This window comes from Hibiscus syriacus, unplaced genomic scaffold, assembly GCF_006381635.1.
Source record: "Hibiscus syriacus cultivar Baekdansim isolate YM2019G1 unplaced genomic scaffold, ASM638163v2 tig00110893_pilon, whole genome shotgun sequence".
NCBI lineage: Eukaryota > Viridiplantae > Streptophyta > Magnoliopsida > Malvales > Malvaceae > Hibiscus > Hibiscus syriacus.
In genome coordinates, this window is record NW_024062901.1 from 832,591 (window position 1) to 848,709 (window position 16,119).

General features: G+C 37.9%; 2 protein-coding genes across 2 annotated transcripts; one reads left to right on the forward strand and one right to left on the reverse strand.

Moving 5' to 3' along the window:
* The first annotated feature begins 4,371 nt into the window (after positions 1-4,371).
* On the forward strand, positions 4,372-7,761 carry LOC120145471 (serine/threonine-protein kinase SRK2A-like). Its single transcript, XM_039159297.1, has 9 exons — positions 4,372-4,693; positions 4,967-5,041; positions 5,127-5,228; positions 5,517-5,570; positions 5,665-5,757; positions 5,849-5,941; positions 6,360-6,464; positions 6,556-6,654; positions 7,123-7,761. Exons 1-9 carry the CDS (start codon positions 4,574-4,576, stop codon positions 7,447-7,449), a joined length of 1,068 nt encoding a protein of 355 aa, XP_039015228.1. The 5' UTR covers positions 4,372-4,573; the 3' UTR covers positions 7,450-7,761.
* A 334-nt stretch (positions 7,762-8,095) lies between these two features.
* On the reverse strand, positions 8,096-8,764 carry LOC120145473 (probable thiamine biosynthetic bifunctional enzyme, chloroplastic). Its single transcript, XM_039159298.1, has 2 exons — positions 8,750-8,764; positions 8,096-8,629 (listed from the first exon to the last, which is right to left on the reverse strand). The coding sequence occupies exon 2, from the start codon at positions 8,492-8,494 to the stop codon at positions 8,129-8,131; it is 366 nt and encodes a 121-aa protein (XP_039015229.1). The 5' UTR covers positions 8,495-8,629; positions 8,750-8,764; the 3' UTR covers positions 8,096-8,128.
* Between the last annotated feature and the right edge of the window lie 7,355 nt (positions 8,765-16,119).

Here is a 16,119-nt window from a genome sequence, read left to right on the forward strand (position 1 = left end):
TATTTTTCTTCAATTTCCTTACAATTAGAAGACTTGTCACCCATACATCAATATGCTGTTTTACAAAAAAAAGACATATATTAGTGAATTACATAAATTTTAAAAAAAATTAATCAAACTGAAATATAAGAAGAAATATAAGACTTACTTCCCATCGAAATAGTCGTTGTCTTCAACCCCTAATAATACACCCCACCAAGACCGTTCAATCAACAAATGCATATCATCGTTGAGTTTGTATATGTCAGCGTAACACCCTTGGCTCCGCTCATGTAGATAAAAATCAACTGCGGTCTTATCCCAAAGGGTATTATCCAGAATTGTTTCCGGTAGTTGTTTCCTCTCCACTTCATCTGCCGGAATGGTACTGGCCGGTAACTTATACGAAAGCCAACAGTCATCCATCATGTCTGGCATGTGAGGGGGCTTCTCAATAATTCGATATATTACGCCGTGTGAATCGGGCTCTAGAATGTTGGGAGGGACCTCTTCAACGATGACAATGGCCTCTTGAATAGTGGGAGGAGACTCTTGAGGGATGATAGGGGCCTCTTGAACGATAGGGGAGGCCTCTTGAACGATGACAGGTGAGTCGGGCTTTTTTTTACGGATTCTTCGCACTATTGGGGTGAACGGAGACGTAATGGCACGTGCACGCCGTCTGATGCGTGAACTCCGTCTTGCAAGAAAAACCCGACGTAGAGCATCCACCTTAGCGGGCCGCTAAAAATAAATTAATACATAAATTAGTAAATAAACAGACATGATATTAAATAGTGAAAACAAAGACAAATATATTTCAAACTTGCACGGTATTCACCCAAGTCATTATTATATCATTGTTCACAAAATGCATCAGATAACATTCCAGAAGTAAGCACTTATATAAACATTTAAAATGACAACATATAGGTTTAGTGCAGGTTCAATGACAACATAAAGAGTAGTAGATTATTCTTGAAACTTAAATTTTCAACACTGTGAAGTTAGTATTTGTCTTTTGGTTGAAGTAATGCAATTCATTCAAGTTTCAATTTGCAGAAGAAGAATAGAATCTGAAACTTAAAATTGCAACGCGAAAATGACTATCGCAACGCGAAAATGACTATCGCAACGCGACAATGACTATTGCAACGAGAGAATCGCAATGCGAAATGAAAATTGCAACAACAAAATCGCAACGCGAAAATGACTATCGCAATGCGAATTTGACTATCGCAACGAGAGAATCGCAATGCGATTTTCATTTCGCATTGCGATTCTTTTGTTGCGATAGTCAAATTCGCATTGTGATAGTCATTTTCGCATTTCAATAGTCATTTTCGCATTGCGATTTTGTTGTTGCGATTTTCATTTCGCATTGCGATTCTCTCGTTGCGATAGTCATTTTCGCATTGCGATAGTCATTTTCGCATTGCGATAGTAAGCTATTCTTCTTCTGCAAATTGAAACTTGAATGGATTGCATTACTTCAACCAAAAGACAACCAAAAACAAATACTAACTTCACAGGGTTAAAGAATAAACAGTTAAACAGTATTGGCAGCAACCAAATGAATTTACTAAGCAATCTAAGTGAAATTACGAGTAAATTTATCATCAAGTTAAATATGAAAAATATTAAACTTACCTCGTTGCGTAGAGTATGAACCTCGTTCTGCAACGATGCTACAATCTCACGTAGAGCTGCTACCTCACCACGTAAAGTAGACACCTCAACACGCCATGCACCATTGTCATCGCGTAAAGTACCGACCTCCTCACGCAAGGCATTGACCTCATTACGTAACTCCCCTAACTCATCCCGTGAAGGTGGAGAACAGAGAGATAAACGTCGTGGCATCTTTGTCGGTCGCCTATCATGAGGTGATGGTGGAGAAGAGGCTCGATGATGCGACAGAATAAGTGATGACTCTCGTTGTGGAGGTGTATATTCGGGTTGATCAGGTGATGGCTCTAGGTGAGGTGATGGCTCTCGAAGTGGTAGCTGCTCATCATCCGTGCCATCAAAAAAAGCTTACTAGCTTGCCACCAATCAGTGGCAAACTCAGCTTCCGTGGGTGTTAGCCTCTGTAATGGAGTGTTGGCCTCCTAACAATATAAAAGCTCAAACAAAGTTAAACGTGTACTAGTAATAACTTGTTTATAAAGATATGGTAGTATTTGTGTTAACTTACATTATTTATTGTAGTATACGGTAGTAAATCTTCCCATTGCTGCAAGGACCGTTTCCTCTTCCAGGAAATAGCCCTAGGAATAACATTAGAAGTTTTTAATGCATATGTCTGCATGGCGGGAAAGGCCTCAAATATCCAAATCTAAAAACAATATAATAACAAACATTAGTAATTGTTAAAGAATTAATTATAATTTTGGAAACATTATATAAAAATTATTACCTTAAAGGCCCAAATAAATCCTGACAAAGTGTATTTGGAACCATCGCCACGCAAACTTTTCCGATCATTAAAGGCAGACGACAACTTATTTCATGTAGCTCTCCATAGATACGAACCCCACGGAAACAGGTTCCATGCATTTAGGTCCTCTACCAATTTAATTAGATCATTAGGAATAGGTTGCCGGGCCTCTCTGCCTAAAAAGTCGGGTTTCAAAAGTATTAGAAGGCATACTCGGACAACATCGACGTCATCCATCCAAGTAAAACCATCTTTCTTATTCAATAATCTCGTCAAGTCTTCCACGTGAATTCGACTTCTCCGTTGACAGCTCAGGAAAAACCCGGGAAAACCATGATAGGCGGGTAATATGTCTAGTGTACCGGTCTACATCATCGTGTCCGAAGCGTAGACCGGTGATTAAGCAAAACTCCTCCCGCCCAAAACACGTATACACCGGTGGAAAATCAAACCATATCTCTTCATCACGATGTTGTATAGTCTCTGGTAGATCACTAGTCATGGTTTGAAGAAACAGATGGGTCAACATAGCATCTCCACCCGGATGTTGTACTTTCAGCCATGGCCCGAAGCAAGTATCCTCAAATATTTTTCTTTGTGCATGTGAAAGCTTCGACGCAATTGTTTTGGTCAGGCTTACTTTATTTCTTAAGGTCAATTGAGCCGAATAAAAGTTCTGCAAAAATAATAAACATACCAATTTAGATATACCAAAAACTACAATGTGAAGATATGAACAATAAACATAAAGAGTAGTAGTTTATTCTTCAAACTTAAATTTGCAACACTGTGAATTTAGTATTTGTTTTTTTGTTGAAGTAATGCAATTCATTCAAGTTTCAATTTGCAGAAGAAGAATAGTTTCTGAAACTTTAAATCGCAATACGAAAATGAAAATCGCAACACGAAAATGACGATCGCAACGCGAATTTGACTATCGCAACGCAAGAATCGCAACGCGAAATGAAAATCGCAACGACAGAATTGCATTGCGATAGTCATTCTCGGTTTCAAATACTAAAATTGAAAGAAACTTGAATGGATTGCATTACTTCAACCAAAAGACAAAACAAAGACAAATACTAACTTCATAGGGTTAAAGACTAAACAGTTTAGCAGTATTGACAGCAATCGAATGAATATAATAAGCAATCTAAGTGAAATGGTTAATCTATTATTGAAAACACCAGTAAACTTATCATCAATTTCAATATGAAAAACCTAATAATAATACAAAATTTTCAAAATAAAAATAATTAAAAAAACTAACCATCGGTGGTTGATTTGGTTGATTTTCCATTTCTGACTGTGAATTATTTCGCCGGAGATGGAGACTGATATCGTCGGTGATGGGGACTGATTTCGTCGGAGATGGGGACGGATGTCACCTTAGAGAGTGAGAGATGGAGATGAGACTGAGTTGTGATTTAGGGTTTTAGGTTATGAGTTGCGATTACGGGATATACTGTAGACGGTTCAGTGTTTCGATATATTAATATATTCGTGTTTGAAATTTGAAAAAAAAAATACGCGTTGGATACGAATGGCGCTATGTAAATCGCATTGCAATAGTCAGATTCGCATTGCGATTTACGTATTCGCATTGCGATTTATGTATTCGCATTGCGATTTATGTATTCGCATTGCGATTTACGTATTCGCATTGCGATTTATCAAATTTGCGTTGCGATTTACGTATTCGCATTGCGAATTAGGAAAATCGCAACGCGAATTTGGGAAATCGTAATGCGATAGTCAGAATCGCGTTGCGAATCTGGAAACTGATTTGCGATACCGGAGATCGCGTTGCGAATTATCGATCGCATTGCGATTTAGTTGGTCATTTTGACAAATCCAAAAAAAATTGGTTAAAATAGTATATTATTAGCATTTTTTTGTAACTTAAGTTATTTTCTCATTTGTTTTTTTTCTCAGACTTTAAAAATTCCAAATTCTTTACCTTTTTCTTCAAATCTCTCCAAATCTCCCACCTCCACCTGCACTTCCACCACCTTCACCTCCGCCGCCCGCCGCCGCCACCAGTTTCGATTTGTAATGTGCTGCGTATAAATCGATATCTGCTTCGATTTGTGAATAATTGAGTTAGGGTTTTGATTATTCTGATTTATTTGTTATATATATAAAAGAGAAAAAATGGAGAAGTACGAGCTGGTGAAAGACATAGGATCTGGGAACTTTGGTGTAGCCAGGCTGATGCGTAACAAGGAAACCAAAGAACTCGTCGCCATGAAGTATATCGACCGTGGCCATAAGGTTCCCTTCTCCTTCATTTAATTTTCTTTGTTTTTTTTTTGTATGATGCATTTGCATATATGTATCTGTGAATTATGCATGCATGTATGGCGTGTATTTAGTTTTTTTTTCTCATTGGGAAAATTAATATTTACTCTTTAACGAAATCATTGCCGATAGTTTCATAGAGATTGAAATATGCAGCTGAATTTAATGTTTTATTGTTTTTTTTTTATTATTGTTGTTGTATTTGAAGAAAATTGGGAATTTTGTACATTTTATCTTTTGTAATAGATTGATGAGAATGTGGCAAGAGAGATAATAAATCATAGATCGCTCCGTCATCCTAACATAATTCGGTTCAAAGAGGTACTCCAATATTATGCTCTTCCATTTTTTTCCTTTACATTGATGTTCTGAATTTAATGTTATTTTTCTCCTTTTTAATTTGAAGGTTGTTTTGACTCCTACACATCTGGCAATTGTGATGGAGTATGCAGCTGGTGGTGAACTCTTCGAGCGAATTTGCAACGCTGGAAGGTTTAGTGAAGATGAGGTTAGCATCGATCTCGAAATTGTTGCCTATTGAATAGATGCTTTTCTGCAAAAAGAAAAGAAAAGGGGGAGATTGATGATGTTTACTTTAGTTTGAGTTCTCTTTTACTTATTGCTGGCTACATTTGTTATGTTCCTTTTTCCCTCTTAATTGATATAGAAACTAGTATGAGATGAAATGTCTCATCTTATCATTGAATAATCCTGCATTACTCTCCAAGTAAGATGGGGATGCTTCATGTTTTTTAGCTTTCCGCTGGCGGTGATCTGTCTAATGTGATGTTTTCAGGCCAGATATTTTTTCCAGCAGCTGATCTCAGGAGTTAGCTACTGTCATTCCATGGTAAATAAGATTTTAACGTTCTATATATTACAGGATGTTACAGTTGTCCCTATTTTTGGGCAAGCTTCTCATATTTACCCATTCTGACTTTCAGCAAATATGCCATAGAGATTTGAAGTTAGAGAATACCTTGTTGGATGGGAGCCCTGCTCCTCGTCTGAAAATATGTGATTTTGGTTACTCAAAGGTAATACTGAAAATAGGATTATTACAGTCAGCATAATTAAATGCATGTCACAATTGTTGTTGTTTAAGATGTTTCCTTCTACCCCTTTTAGTCATCTCTGCTGCATTCAAGACCCAAGTCAACTGTTGGTACTCCAGCTTATATTGCACCAGAAGTTCTTTCTCGGAGAGAATACGATGGCAAGGTAATTTAGTCTTTATCTACTTTTGTTCAAATATTGTTGATAGTGGCTTGTTTACGAGACTAGGGTTTTTCAGTTATGATTGTGTTATTATGCTAAATAGTTTTGTGATGGAGTAGTTGATGCCTTAACTTACTGTTCTAAAGAATAAAGATAAACTGATGTTACCTGATAATATTTTAAGAATTGTTGAGGGTGATTATAATCTTGCTCAGAATATTTATCAATTGATTGGATATCTACTAGTAGTGCACTTTATCATGAAGGTTTTCATTTTAACGATCATGAAAGCAATAGCTTCTAAGATATTTGGCAAAGAGAAACTGAGGTCTGGATTTCTTTTAAGTCTTTCCAAAGCAGAGATATAAAGTCTTCTCATTTTCTGTTTGTGATTAATTTTAGGATTGCATTCCTTTTTCAGATGGCAGATGTATGGTCATGTGGAGTGACTCTTTATGTTATGTTGGTTGGTGCTTACCCATTTGAGGACCAGGAGGATCCAAAGAATTTTAGGAAAACTATTAGTGTGAGCTACATACTTCTGAACATCCATTTTTTAACTATCCTCGATTGTGTAATTTCTTTATGACTTCTAATGTTCTTTATTTTATTTGCAGAGAATAATGTCAGTTCAATACAAAATCCCAGACTATGTTCACATATCTCAAGATTGCAAATATCTCCTTTCTCGCATATTTGTTGCTAGCCCCTCCAAGGTATGAACTGTTGTTACAGAACTTGTTCAACATATGGGCAAATATTTGTTCTCCTATAATTATTTATACACTTGTGGCTATTGGCATGATAGGATTCTTGTTATACATGCTTGTGTGTGTGTGTGTGTTTTCTCCACCATTTCTTTCATGCACTAAGCACATGACATATATTTACTTTCTTCTACTTATGCATGGAAAGATAACTTTCAGAGGCAGAGTTGGTCATATTCTAACTGAACTGTTGCTTGTCCATAGCTAAATAACAATAAAGTACGATAGCCAGAGGTTCTTTTCCTTTACATGAAGTTTTGGGGCATGTAAAACAGGCCATCCCCATTTCTAAATTGCTATCCTTGTAGTGGTTGCCTATGATCGGCTGTCATCCTTCCATCATCCTTGACAAGCTTGCCTTTCCTTTCTTGCTTTCTCCCTCTGGGTCTCTCACTGTTTTAGGGTGTGTTTTTACAGAGAATCAGCATCAAAGATATCAAGAGCCATCCATGGTTTTTGAAGAACTTGCCCAGGGAACTGACTGAAGCAGCTCAAGCTGTCTATTACAGGAAAGAAAACCCAACTTTTTCCCTTCAAATTGTTGAGGAAATCATGAAAATAGTTGAAGAGGCTAAAGTAGCTCCTCGAATATCACGGTCTATTGGAGGCTTTGGTTGGGGTGGAGAAGAAGATGAGGATGCAAGGGAAGAAGATGCAGAGCAGGAGGAAGAAGAAGAAGAAGAAGACGAGTATGAGAAGACGGTAAAGGAGGTACATGCTAGTGGAGAAGTTCATGTCTCTTGAATGTTAGCAGTATACGCTTTTCATTCCGAGGTCTGCGTTTGGTCGCGAGTTTATATGATGTTGGTTTCTACCTAAGACCTGGTGTTGAATAAACAATCTGTAAATTAGTGTCTTGGGCAAGAACTTTGTGCAGTCTTAGCGTGATTGTTTAGAGAGTGTTGCTACTGATGTTGGAAGTTGGAGCTACTGGCTTTTGAAGCCTACCCAATAACCCGAATCGAATCTTCACAATTGTGGGTCATTAAAGGTCTATACTTTTAGAGTATGATGGAAGATATGCGAGACTTGTAAGTTGATTTCTTTCCATAAAAATCTTTTGCCAGGAGGAGTGACTCATTGAAATGTTAAAAGCCAGCATTTATATATCATACTCGCCTTGTTCCTGTTTTCTTCTCATAGCTATGTTATTTAGGTTTTGTTGCAACTTGCAAGTGTCGGATAGAGTCTGTTTTTTATTTTCCCTTTTATATAATTGAATCATCATATTCTTATACGAATATTTGAACATGGAGACTGTAAAGGATTAATGAGGAATAAAACGCATGTTGATTTCAGGCGAATCAAATACAAGAACTTGTCCAATATCATCATAACATAATCATCTGCAGAATAAACACGTTTATTTCATATTAACTCATATTGGGAAAGTTTAACTATCAGAATCAAATCATAAAACTTGTCACGTACCACCAATGTTAGATCCCGTTAACCTTGTTTCGATCAGTACGCTTTCCCGATCAAAAAGAGCTGAAACAACAGCAACACCTTTCAGACTTGGTACACCGATTTCCATCACAGCACGTGCATTCAGCACACCAATTCCACCAACGGCCACCACAGGTAACTTTGAAGCCATACAAACTGTTTTCAGCCCATCCAAACCAACTGTGGTATTGTTTTCCTTGGTGTTGGTTGGATATACACTGCCACACCCGATGTAATCAGCACAATCAACCCATGCTTGTTGAGCTTGCTCCGGTGTCTTGCAAGAGATGCCGATGATCTTTTCTGGACCAAGAAAAGTGCGAACGGCGTGAGCAGGCATGTCAGACCATCGGCATCACAAGCAATGGCAACATCAACACGGTCTTTAATCAGCAGAGGAACTCCATGTGAACGGAAAATTTCAAGACATGCTTTTGCAGATTCCAGAAAGTCCTTTGTTTCAGCATCCTTCTCTCTGCAAAAGCAAGTGACACTATTTTTACCATAAACAAACAAATCCAAAAACAGTTTTGTAGAACCAGTTCCTATATTCAGGTCATGCTAAGTGATAAAAAAGAATACAACATAAACCGACCTTAATTGAACAATGGTGGCACCTGATACATGCACCACATGCCCTAAAGCTAAGGATGATGAATTTACTATACCACTTGGCCCTATCACATGAGGCCGGACCAAACTTCTTAAAGACAAGCTTCAAATCGCAATTCAAGCATTCATCCGGAAGGGTCTAATAGCAGCAGATTTGCAACAACATTTTGAACGGGATCCAGTTGTTATCCGGTCGACATGTCTTCTGGAGATACAACCGTCTGTCTCTTATCTTTCCAACGGTTCTTGAATCGCATCAATCCGATATCGGGAACTCAATATATGGTCATTTTACTGAAGACGGTGCATGCAGGAAATCCTATACGGGATTAATACGTTATTTTGTAAATATTACGAATTTTCAATATTTATATTGATTATTTGTAATATAATTTAATATAGGATGATTAATTATCTTTTAGGATCAGATTTATTATTTTATTAGGAATTAAGGTTGGATTAAAACAATATTTTTAGTTATTATTATTTTATTAGGAATTAGAGTTAAAACATGTTTAGTTTATTAATATTTTATTCTTTAGTTATTTAGGACCTTTAGAATTCGGCCCCTATATAAAGGAGGCTTCATTCAACTTTGTAAATCAGATTTCTTTGATCAATAATACAACAAGAGTTTGTTTTTGCAAGTGCTAATTGCCTTGTGCCTTCGAAGCTTCTTCTCCTGGAGTTCTTTCAAGTTCTTGTGAGGGAGATTAATCTTCACACTCCAATTTGCCTTTTCATCGCGACTAGGAGGGTTGGTTAGAGCCATATTATCATATTTGCCTTTTCATTGCGACTAGGAGGGCTCGATAGGACATTATCCATCGATTTTCCACATCCATCCACGCCATCAATCATCTTTACCGTTCACTTTCATAAGGGAGATCTTTGATTTCTTGGTTATTTTCTCTATTCTTAATTCCTTTATCTTTTGTTTATCTTATTTTAATCTTGTTTCTTTTCTTGTTTCTAGCACTAAAAGAAACCCTAAAGAACCCTAGCTATTGTCGCCACCTTCCTCATTCATTCCTTATTGTTCTTCATCGAGTCTAGAGCTTTTCTAGGTTTGATTCTTCAACAAGAGCAACGTTCATCAATCCGCCACCGCTTCCCTATCAATTGGTATCAGATTTGGGCTGATTCTTGGAGAGAAACAAGCAATCTTGCTTGTTCTTGCACACAAAACCGTCAAGGTACCCCAACGGAGCTAGTTCATAAACGATTCAGCGTTTCAGGTTCTTTTTATTTAATTTTAATTTAGATTTAAATCCTTCTTGTTAGTTTTCTATTTTTTTTTTCAAAAAAACAAAAAAAAAGCCAAAAAAACAAAAAAAGCCAAAAAAATCCAAAATTTCAAAAAAATTGCAAACGAAGGTATTTAGGGCTGATTTTATCCATATATTATATTCATTCTAAGAGTAATCCCCAGTCCAAATTTCATCCCAATCGGAGTTCATTGGAGCCTTCAAATACATCATTCAAGTTTCATCGGCAGATTCGGTTTAGAATCTTGTCGAATTTCTTGAAAATTTTACAGGAGGAATTTCGTGGTGAAAATTTCCAGATTGAAACTTCATATATATTGGAGATCATTCACACAAAATATCAGAATTTTTGGAGATCAAGAACAACTTCGAAAAAAGTGATCAAGAAAAACATATTGTTTGAGGACTCACCGTTCAACAGAGTCTACTGGATACTACTGAAGGTATTTGGTTCTGAAATTTTACAGGTGGTTTCTTGACGCATCGAAAGACATTCAAGAAATTTTTCAGAATTTTTGGACACCGGTAACCCCCTCAAAAACGTTGCTCAAGTTGATCCAGCGTTTTCTAGGTTTTCTGGTTTGGTCCCTTTTTCTTTGACTCTTAGTGCTTTAGGTTCTTTTGTTTTTCCTTGTAATTTTTCTTTTGCATTATCTTCTTTGTGTTAGTAGGACTAAAGAGTTTGCATACTTCTTCCTTCTTTGCATTCTCGTTCTCTTGGAGTCTAACCTTTGTTTGGCCTCTTAGAGCTTTTAGGTTTTTCTTATCGCCTTTGCTAGTAATCAAACTCCGATACGAACTGTGAAAGACTACTTGGTAAAGTAAGTTTTAAAGAGTACAAGATCGACTTACTTGCCTCTCGTTGTGTTACTTTCTTGGAGTGACTTGTAAGGTTTCTTGCTTTGTTGAATTTATTTTATTTTATTCTACTTTAAAATCTTCTTTTGAGTGTTATAATTGCAGGATGGGCGACAAATAACAATGAGACACTTACGGCTATTTTAGCCGCACTTGAACGACTCACAACTCAATTTGATCAACTTAACAATGCCTTGAGAGAACGGCAAGAACTACAACTGGATCAACCAAACCAGAATCCAAGGCCAAACAATGCTGAACTTTTGGCCCCCAGGCGAGCACAACCACGTTTTCAAACACCCGAACTCTTTGCAAAACCAAAGTTCACGATCCCGTCTTTTAAAGGAGACTACGACCCAGACAAGTACATCGATTGGGAAGGAAAAGTTGATCTCTTGTTCGCATACCATGACTGCCCCCAAGCTGAACAAGTTCCCCTCATCACCTTGGAATTCGAAGGATTTGCTCACACTTGGTGGATGCAAACAAGGAAAAAGATCGACAACTACCAAATTCAACCAGTCTTGGACCGAACTCAAACATGCCATGAGGAACCGATTTCTACCGACACATTATACACGAGAAGTTAAACAACGACTACACCGACTTCGACAAGGTAGAAGTTCAGTTGAAGATTACTACAAGGAGATGCAGTCCTTACTCAATAGGGCTAACATAACTGAAGAAGAAGATGACACCATGTCAAGATTCGTCGTTGGCTTAAACTCAAACATCACTGATCTTCTTGATCTCTATGGGTACGAAAACCTCGAAGATACACTAAAGAAAACAATGACAATCGAAGCACAAATACAAAGGAGATTCCGATTCAGAGAACATTACCAAGGTACTTCATTCTCTTACCAAGGTAATACTTCAAATCCTTCCTCATCTTCTACTCCATCTTCTCAAAAAAAGTCGAGAGATGACAAACTCGACAAAGAAAAACAACGACTAGCGAAGAATGAGACACTTCCAGCCCCTAAAGACGACACCCGAGCAAGAGACATCAAGTGTTTTAAATGCTTAGGAAGAGGCCATCAGCCGCAATTGTCCAACACGAGGACCTTAACCATACTAGGTGATGGATCTTACAATTCTGACTCTGATGACGACCTCGCCGACATTCCAGCACATGCCGAAGCCAAAGAAGACAGTGATGACTATGGAAGCGATGAGTACAATGGCACAATCTTGGTGATCCGTCATACATTGAACATCCAAGCATCCGACGAGTCTGACATACAACGTTCTAACATCTTCCACACACGCTGCCTAATCAAGGAACAACCATTCTCCATCATCATTGATAATGGTAGTTGTGTCAACGTCATTAGCTCCAATGTTGTTGAATCACTCAAACTTCCTTGCCAACGACATCTGAAACCTTATTGCTTACAATGGCTTAATGAGAGTGCCGAGATGAAGGTGGTTAAACAATGCCTCGTTAATATCAAGATGGAAAAGTATTGTGATGACGTATGGTGTGATGTAATTCCGATGCAAGCATCCCACATTCTCTTAGGACGACCTTGGCAATACGACAATGACGTCACATATTATGGTCGAAAGAACATTTACACAATTCCAATAAAAGGTAATCCGTTCCGACTTAACCCCCTACCCCTAAAGAGATTCTCATAGATCAACAACGAATTCTCAAGGAAACAGGGAATTTGAAACAAAAGGCAAAAGAGGTCACAACCGATAAAAGCCAAACAAATGACCCACGGGTGGTGAGTGAACCTCAATGTGAAAATAAAAGAGTGTCTCAAAACATTTATGCGAGTGCAAAAGACATGAGAGATACCCTTTTTCAAAATAGGCCGTGCATTCTAGTCCGTTTCAAGGACTCCATTTTATCAACTATCACTAACATCACAGATTTGCCTAGTGTGTTTTCTTCTCTATTACAGGAGTTTTAAGATGTCTTAAGCAACCCACCGGATGGTTTACCACCTACAAGAGGAATCGAACATCAAATCGAATTCATCCCTGGATCAACCATACCAAACCACCCCGCTTACCGATGCAATCATGAGGAAACGAAGGAATTGGAACGACAAATAGATTCATTATTACAAAAAGGACACATCCTTGAGAGTCTTAGTCCTTGTGCAGTTCCCGTCATTCTAGTTCCAAAGAAAGATGGCACATTCCGAATGTGTGTAGATTGTCGACCTATTAATCGGATAACAATCAAGTATAGGCATCCTATTCCACGCCTAGATGATATATTGGATGAACTACATGGTGCAAGTATCTTCACCAAAATTGACTTGAAGAGTGGTTACCATCAAATTCGAATGAAAGAAGGTGACGAATGGAAAACAGCATTCAAGACAAAGTTCGGCTTGTATGAATGGCTTGTTATGCCCTTTGGACTCACAAACGCTCCAAGCACCTTCATGAGATTAATGAATCACGTTCTTAAGGAGTTTATAGGTAAATTTGTTGTCGTTTACTTTGATGACATTCTTATATACTCATCTTCTTTTGATTCTCATGTCATTCACGTTCGAATGGTTCTCAAAGTTCTTCGACGAGAACATTTATATGCTAACATGGATAAGTGTGTGTTTTGCAGTGATAAGCTTATGTTTTTAGGCTTTATAGTTAGTGTACAGGGTATTCATGTAGATAAAGAGAAGGTCAAGGCAATTCAAGAATGGCTCACGCCTACTTCTATCACCGAGGTAAGATCTTTTCATGGTTTGGCAAGTTTCTACCGTCGCTTTGTCAAAGATTTCTCAACCATTGCTGCACCATTAACCGAGATCATCAAAAAGTCAGTTGAATTCAAATGGGGACCACTACAACAAAAAGCTTTTGAACTTCTTAAAGATAAGTTATGTTCTGCCCCTATTCTTCGTCTTCCCAATTTTTCTAACACCTTTGAGCTAGAATGTGATGCTTCAGGCATAGGCATTGGTGTCGTCCTCATGCAAGAAAGACAACCTATCGCTTACTTACAAACGACATGCTCGATGGGTTGAGTTCATTGAATCTTTCCCTTACATCATCAAATACAAACAAGGGAAAGATAACATCGTAGCTGATGCATTACCCGACGATACACACTTATCACTCGAATGCATGCTACTGTTCTGGGTTTGCACATATCAAAGAACTTATCCTAACGATCCATATTTTTCTGAGATTTATAAACAATGTGTAAAAGGTGCTTTTAACAAGTTTTATCTTGTAGATGGCTTTCTTTTTCGCATGAACAGGTTGTGTATACCACAAAGCTCTTTGCGAGAATTCTTGGTTCACGAGTCACATGCCGGAGGACTTATGGGACACTTCGGTATTCACAAAACACTTGATATGGTTATGGAACACTTCTTTTGGCCGCACATGCGTAAAACAGTGGAAAAGATTTGTGCATCATGCATCACGTGCAAACAAGCAAAGTCAAAGGTAAATCCTAATGGTTTGTATACGCCTTTACCAATTACTTCTTCTCCTTGGATCGATTTATCGATGGATTTTATACTTGGCTTACCCCGCACTAAGAAATGACGAGATAGTATTTTTGTGGTTGTGGACAGATTCTCAAAGATGGCACACTTCATTCCTTGCCATAAAACGGACGATGCCACATATATTGCTAATTTATTCTTTCGAGAAATAGTCTGCCTTCATGGCATTCCTCGCACCATTGTGTCCGATCGTGACACTAAGTTCATAAGCCACTTTTGGAAGGTATTATGGGGTAAGATTGGCACAAAACTTCTCTATTCCACTTCTTGTCATCCTCAAACCGATGGACAAACCGAAGTAATAAATCGGATTCTAGGATCTTTGCTAAGAACTGTGGTAGGTAAGAATACCCGTAATTGGGAAGAATGTTTACCTTTTGTTGAGTTTGCTTATAATCGATCCATTCACTCCACAACAGATTATTCTCCATTCGAAATAGTTTATGGTTTTAACCCACTAACTACTTTGGATCTTATTCCCTTACCTTTAGATCAGGTTGCCAGTTTAGATGGTGAAAAGAAGGCTGCCCTTGTCAAAGACATTCACGCCAAAGCCAAACTCAAGATGGAGAAAACCTACGAGGCAATCGCAAACCGAGTTAACAAGGGCCGACGACATGTCACCTTTGAACCAGGAGATTGGGTATGGGTTCACATGAGAAAAGAAAGGTTCCCGACACAAAGGAAATCCTAGCGAGACCCACGAGGCGATGGCCCATTCCAAGTTCTTGAACGAATCAATGACAATGCCTACCGCATTGATCTTCCCGGTGAGTATAACGTGAGTGCATCCTTTAATGTTTCTGACTTATCTCCTTTTGATATTTCAGATTCAAGGACGAATCCTTTTAAGGAAGGGGGAGATGATAGATGCACCACATGCCCTAAAGCTAAAGATGATGAATTTACTATACCACTTGGCCCTATCACACGAGGCCGGACCAAACTTTTTAAAGACAAGCTTCAAATCGCAGTTCAAGCATTCATCCGGAAGGGTTTAATAGCAGCAGATTTGCAACAACTTTTTGAAGGGGATCCAGTTGTTATTCGGTCGACATGTCTTCTGGAGATACAACCGTCTGTCTCTTATCTTTCCAACGGTTCTTGAATCGCATCAATCCGATATCGGGAACTCAAGATATGGTTATTTTACTGAAGACGGTGCATGCAGGGAATCCTAGACGGGATTAATACGTTATTTTGTAAATATTACGAATTTTCAATATTTATATTGATTATTTGTAATATAATTTAATATAGGATGATTAATTATCTTTTAGGATCAGATTTATTATTTTATTAGGAATTAAGGTTGGGTTAAAACAATATTTTTAGTTATTATTTTTATTAGGAATTAGAGTTAAAACATGTTTAGTTTATTAATATTTTATTCTTTAGTTATTTAGGACTTTTAGAATTCAGCCCTATATAAGGAGGCTTCATTCAACTTGTAAATCAGATTTCTTTGATCAATAATACAACAAGAGTTTGTTTTTGCATGTGATTGCCGTGTGCCTTCGAAGCTTCTTCTCCTGGAGTTCTTTCAAGTTCTTGTGAGGGAGATTAATCTTCACACTCCAATTTGCCTTTTCATAGCGACTAGGAGGGTTGGTTAGAGCCATATTATCGTGTTTGCCTTTTCATTGCGACTAGGAGGGCTCGATAGGACATTATCCATCGATTTTCCACATCCATCCACGCCATCAATCATTTTTACCGTTCACTTTCATAAGGGAGATCTT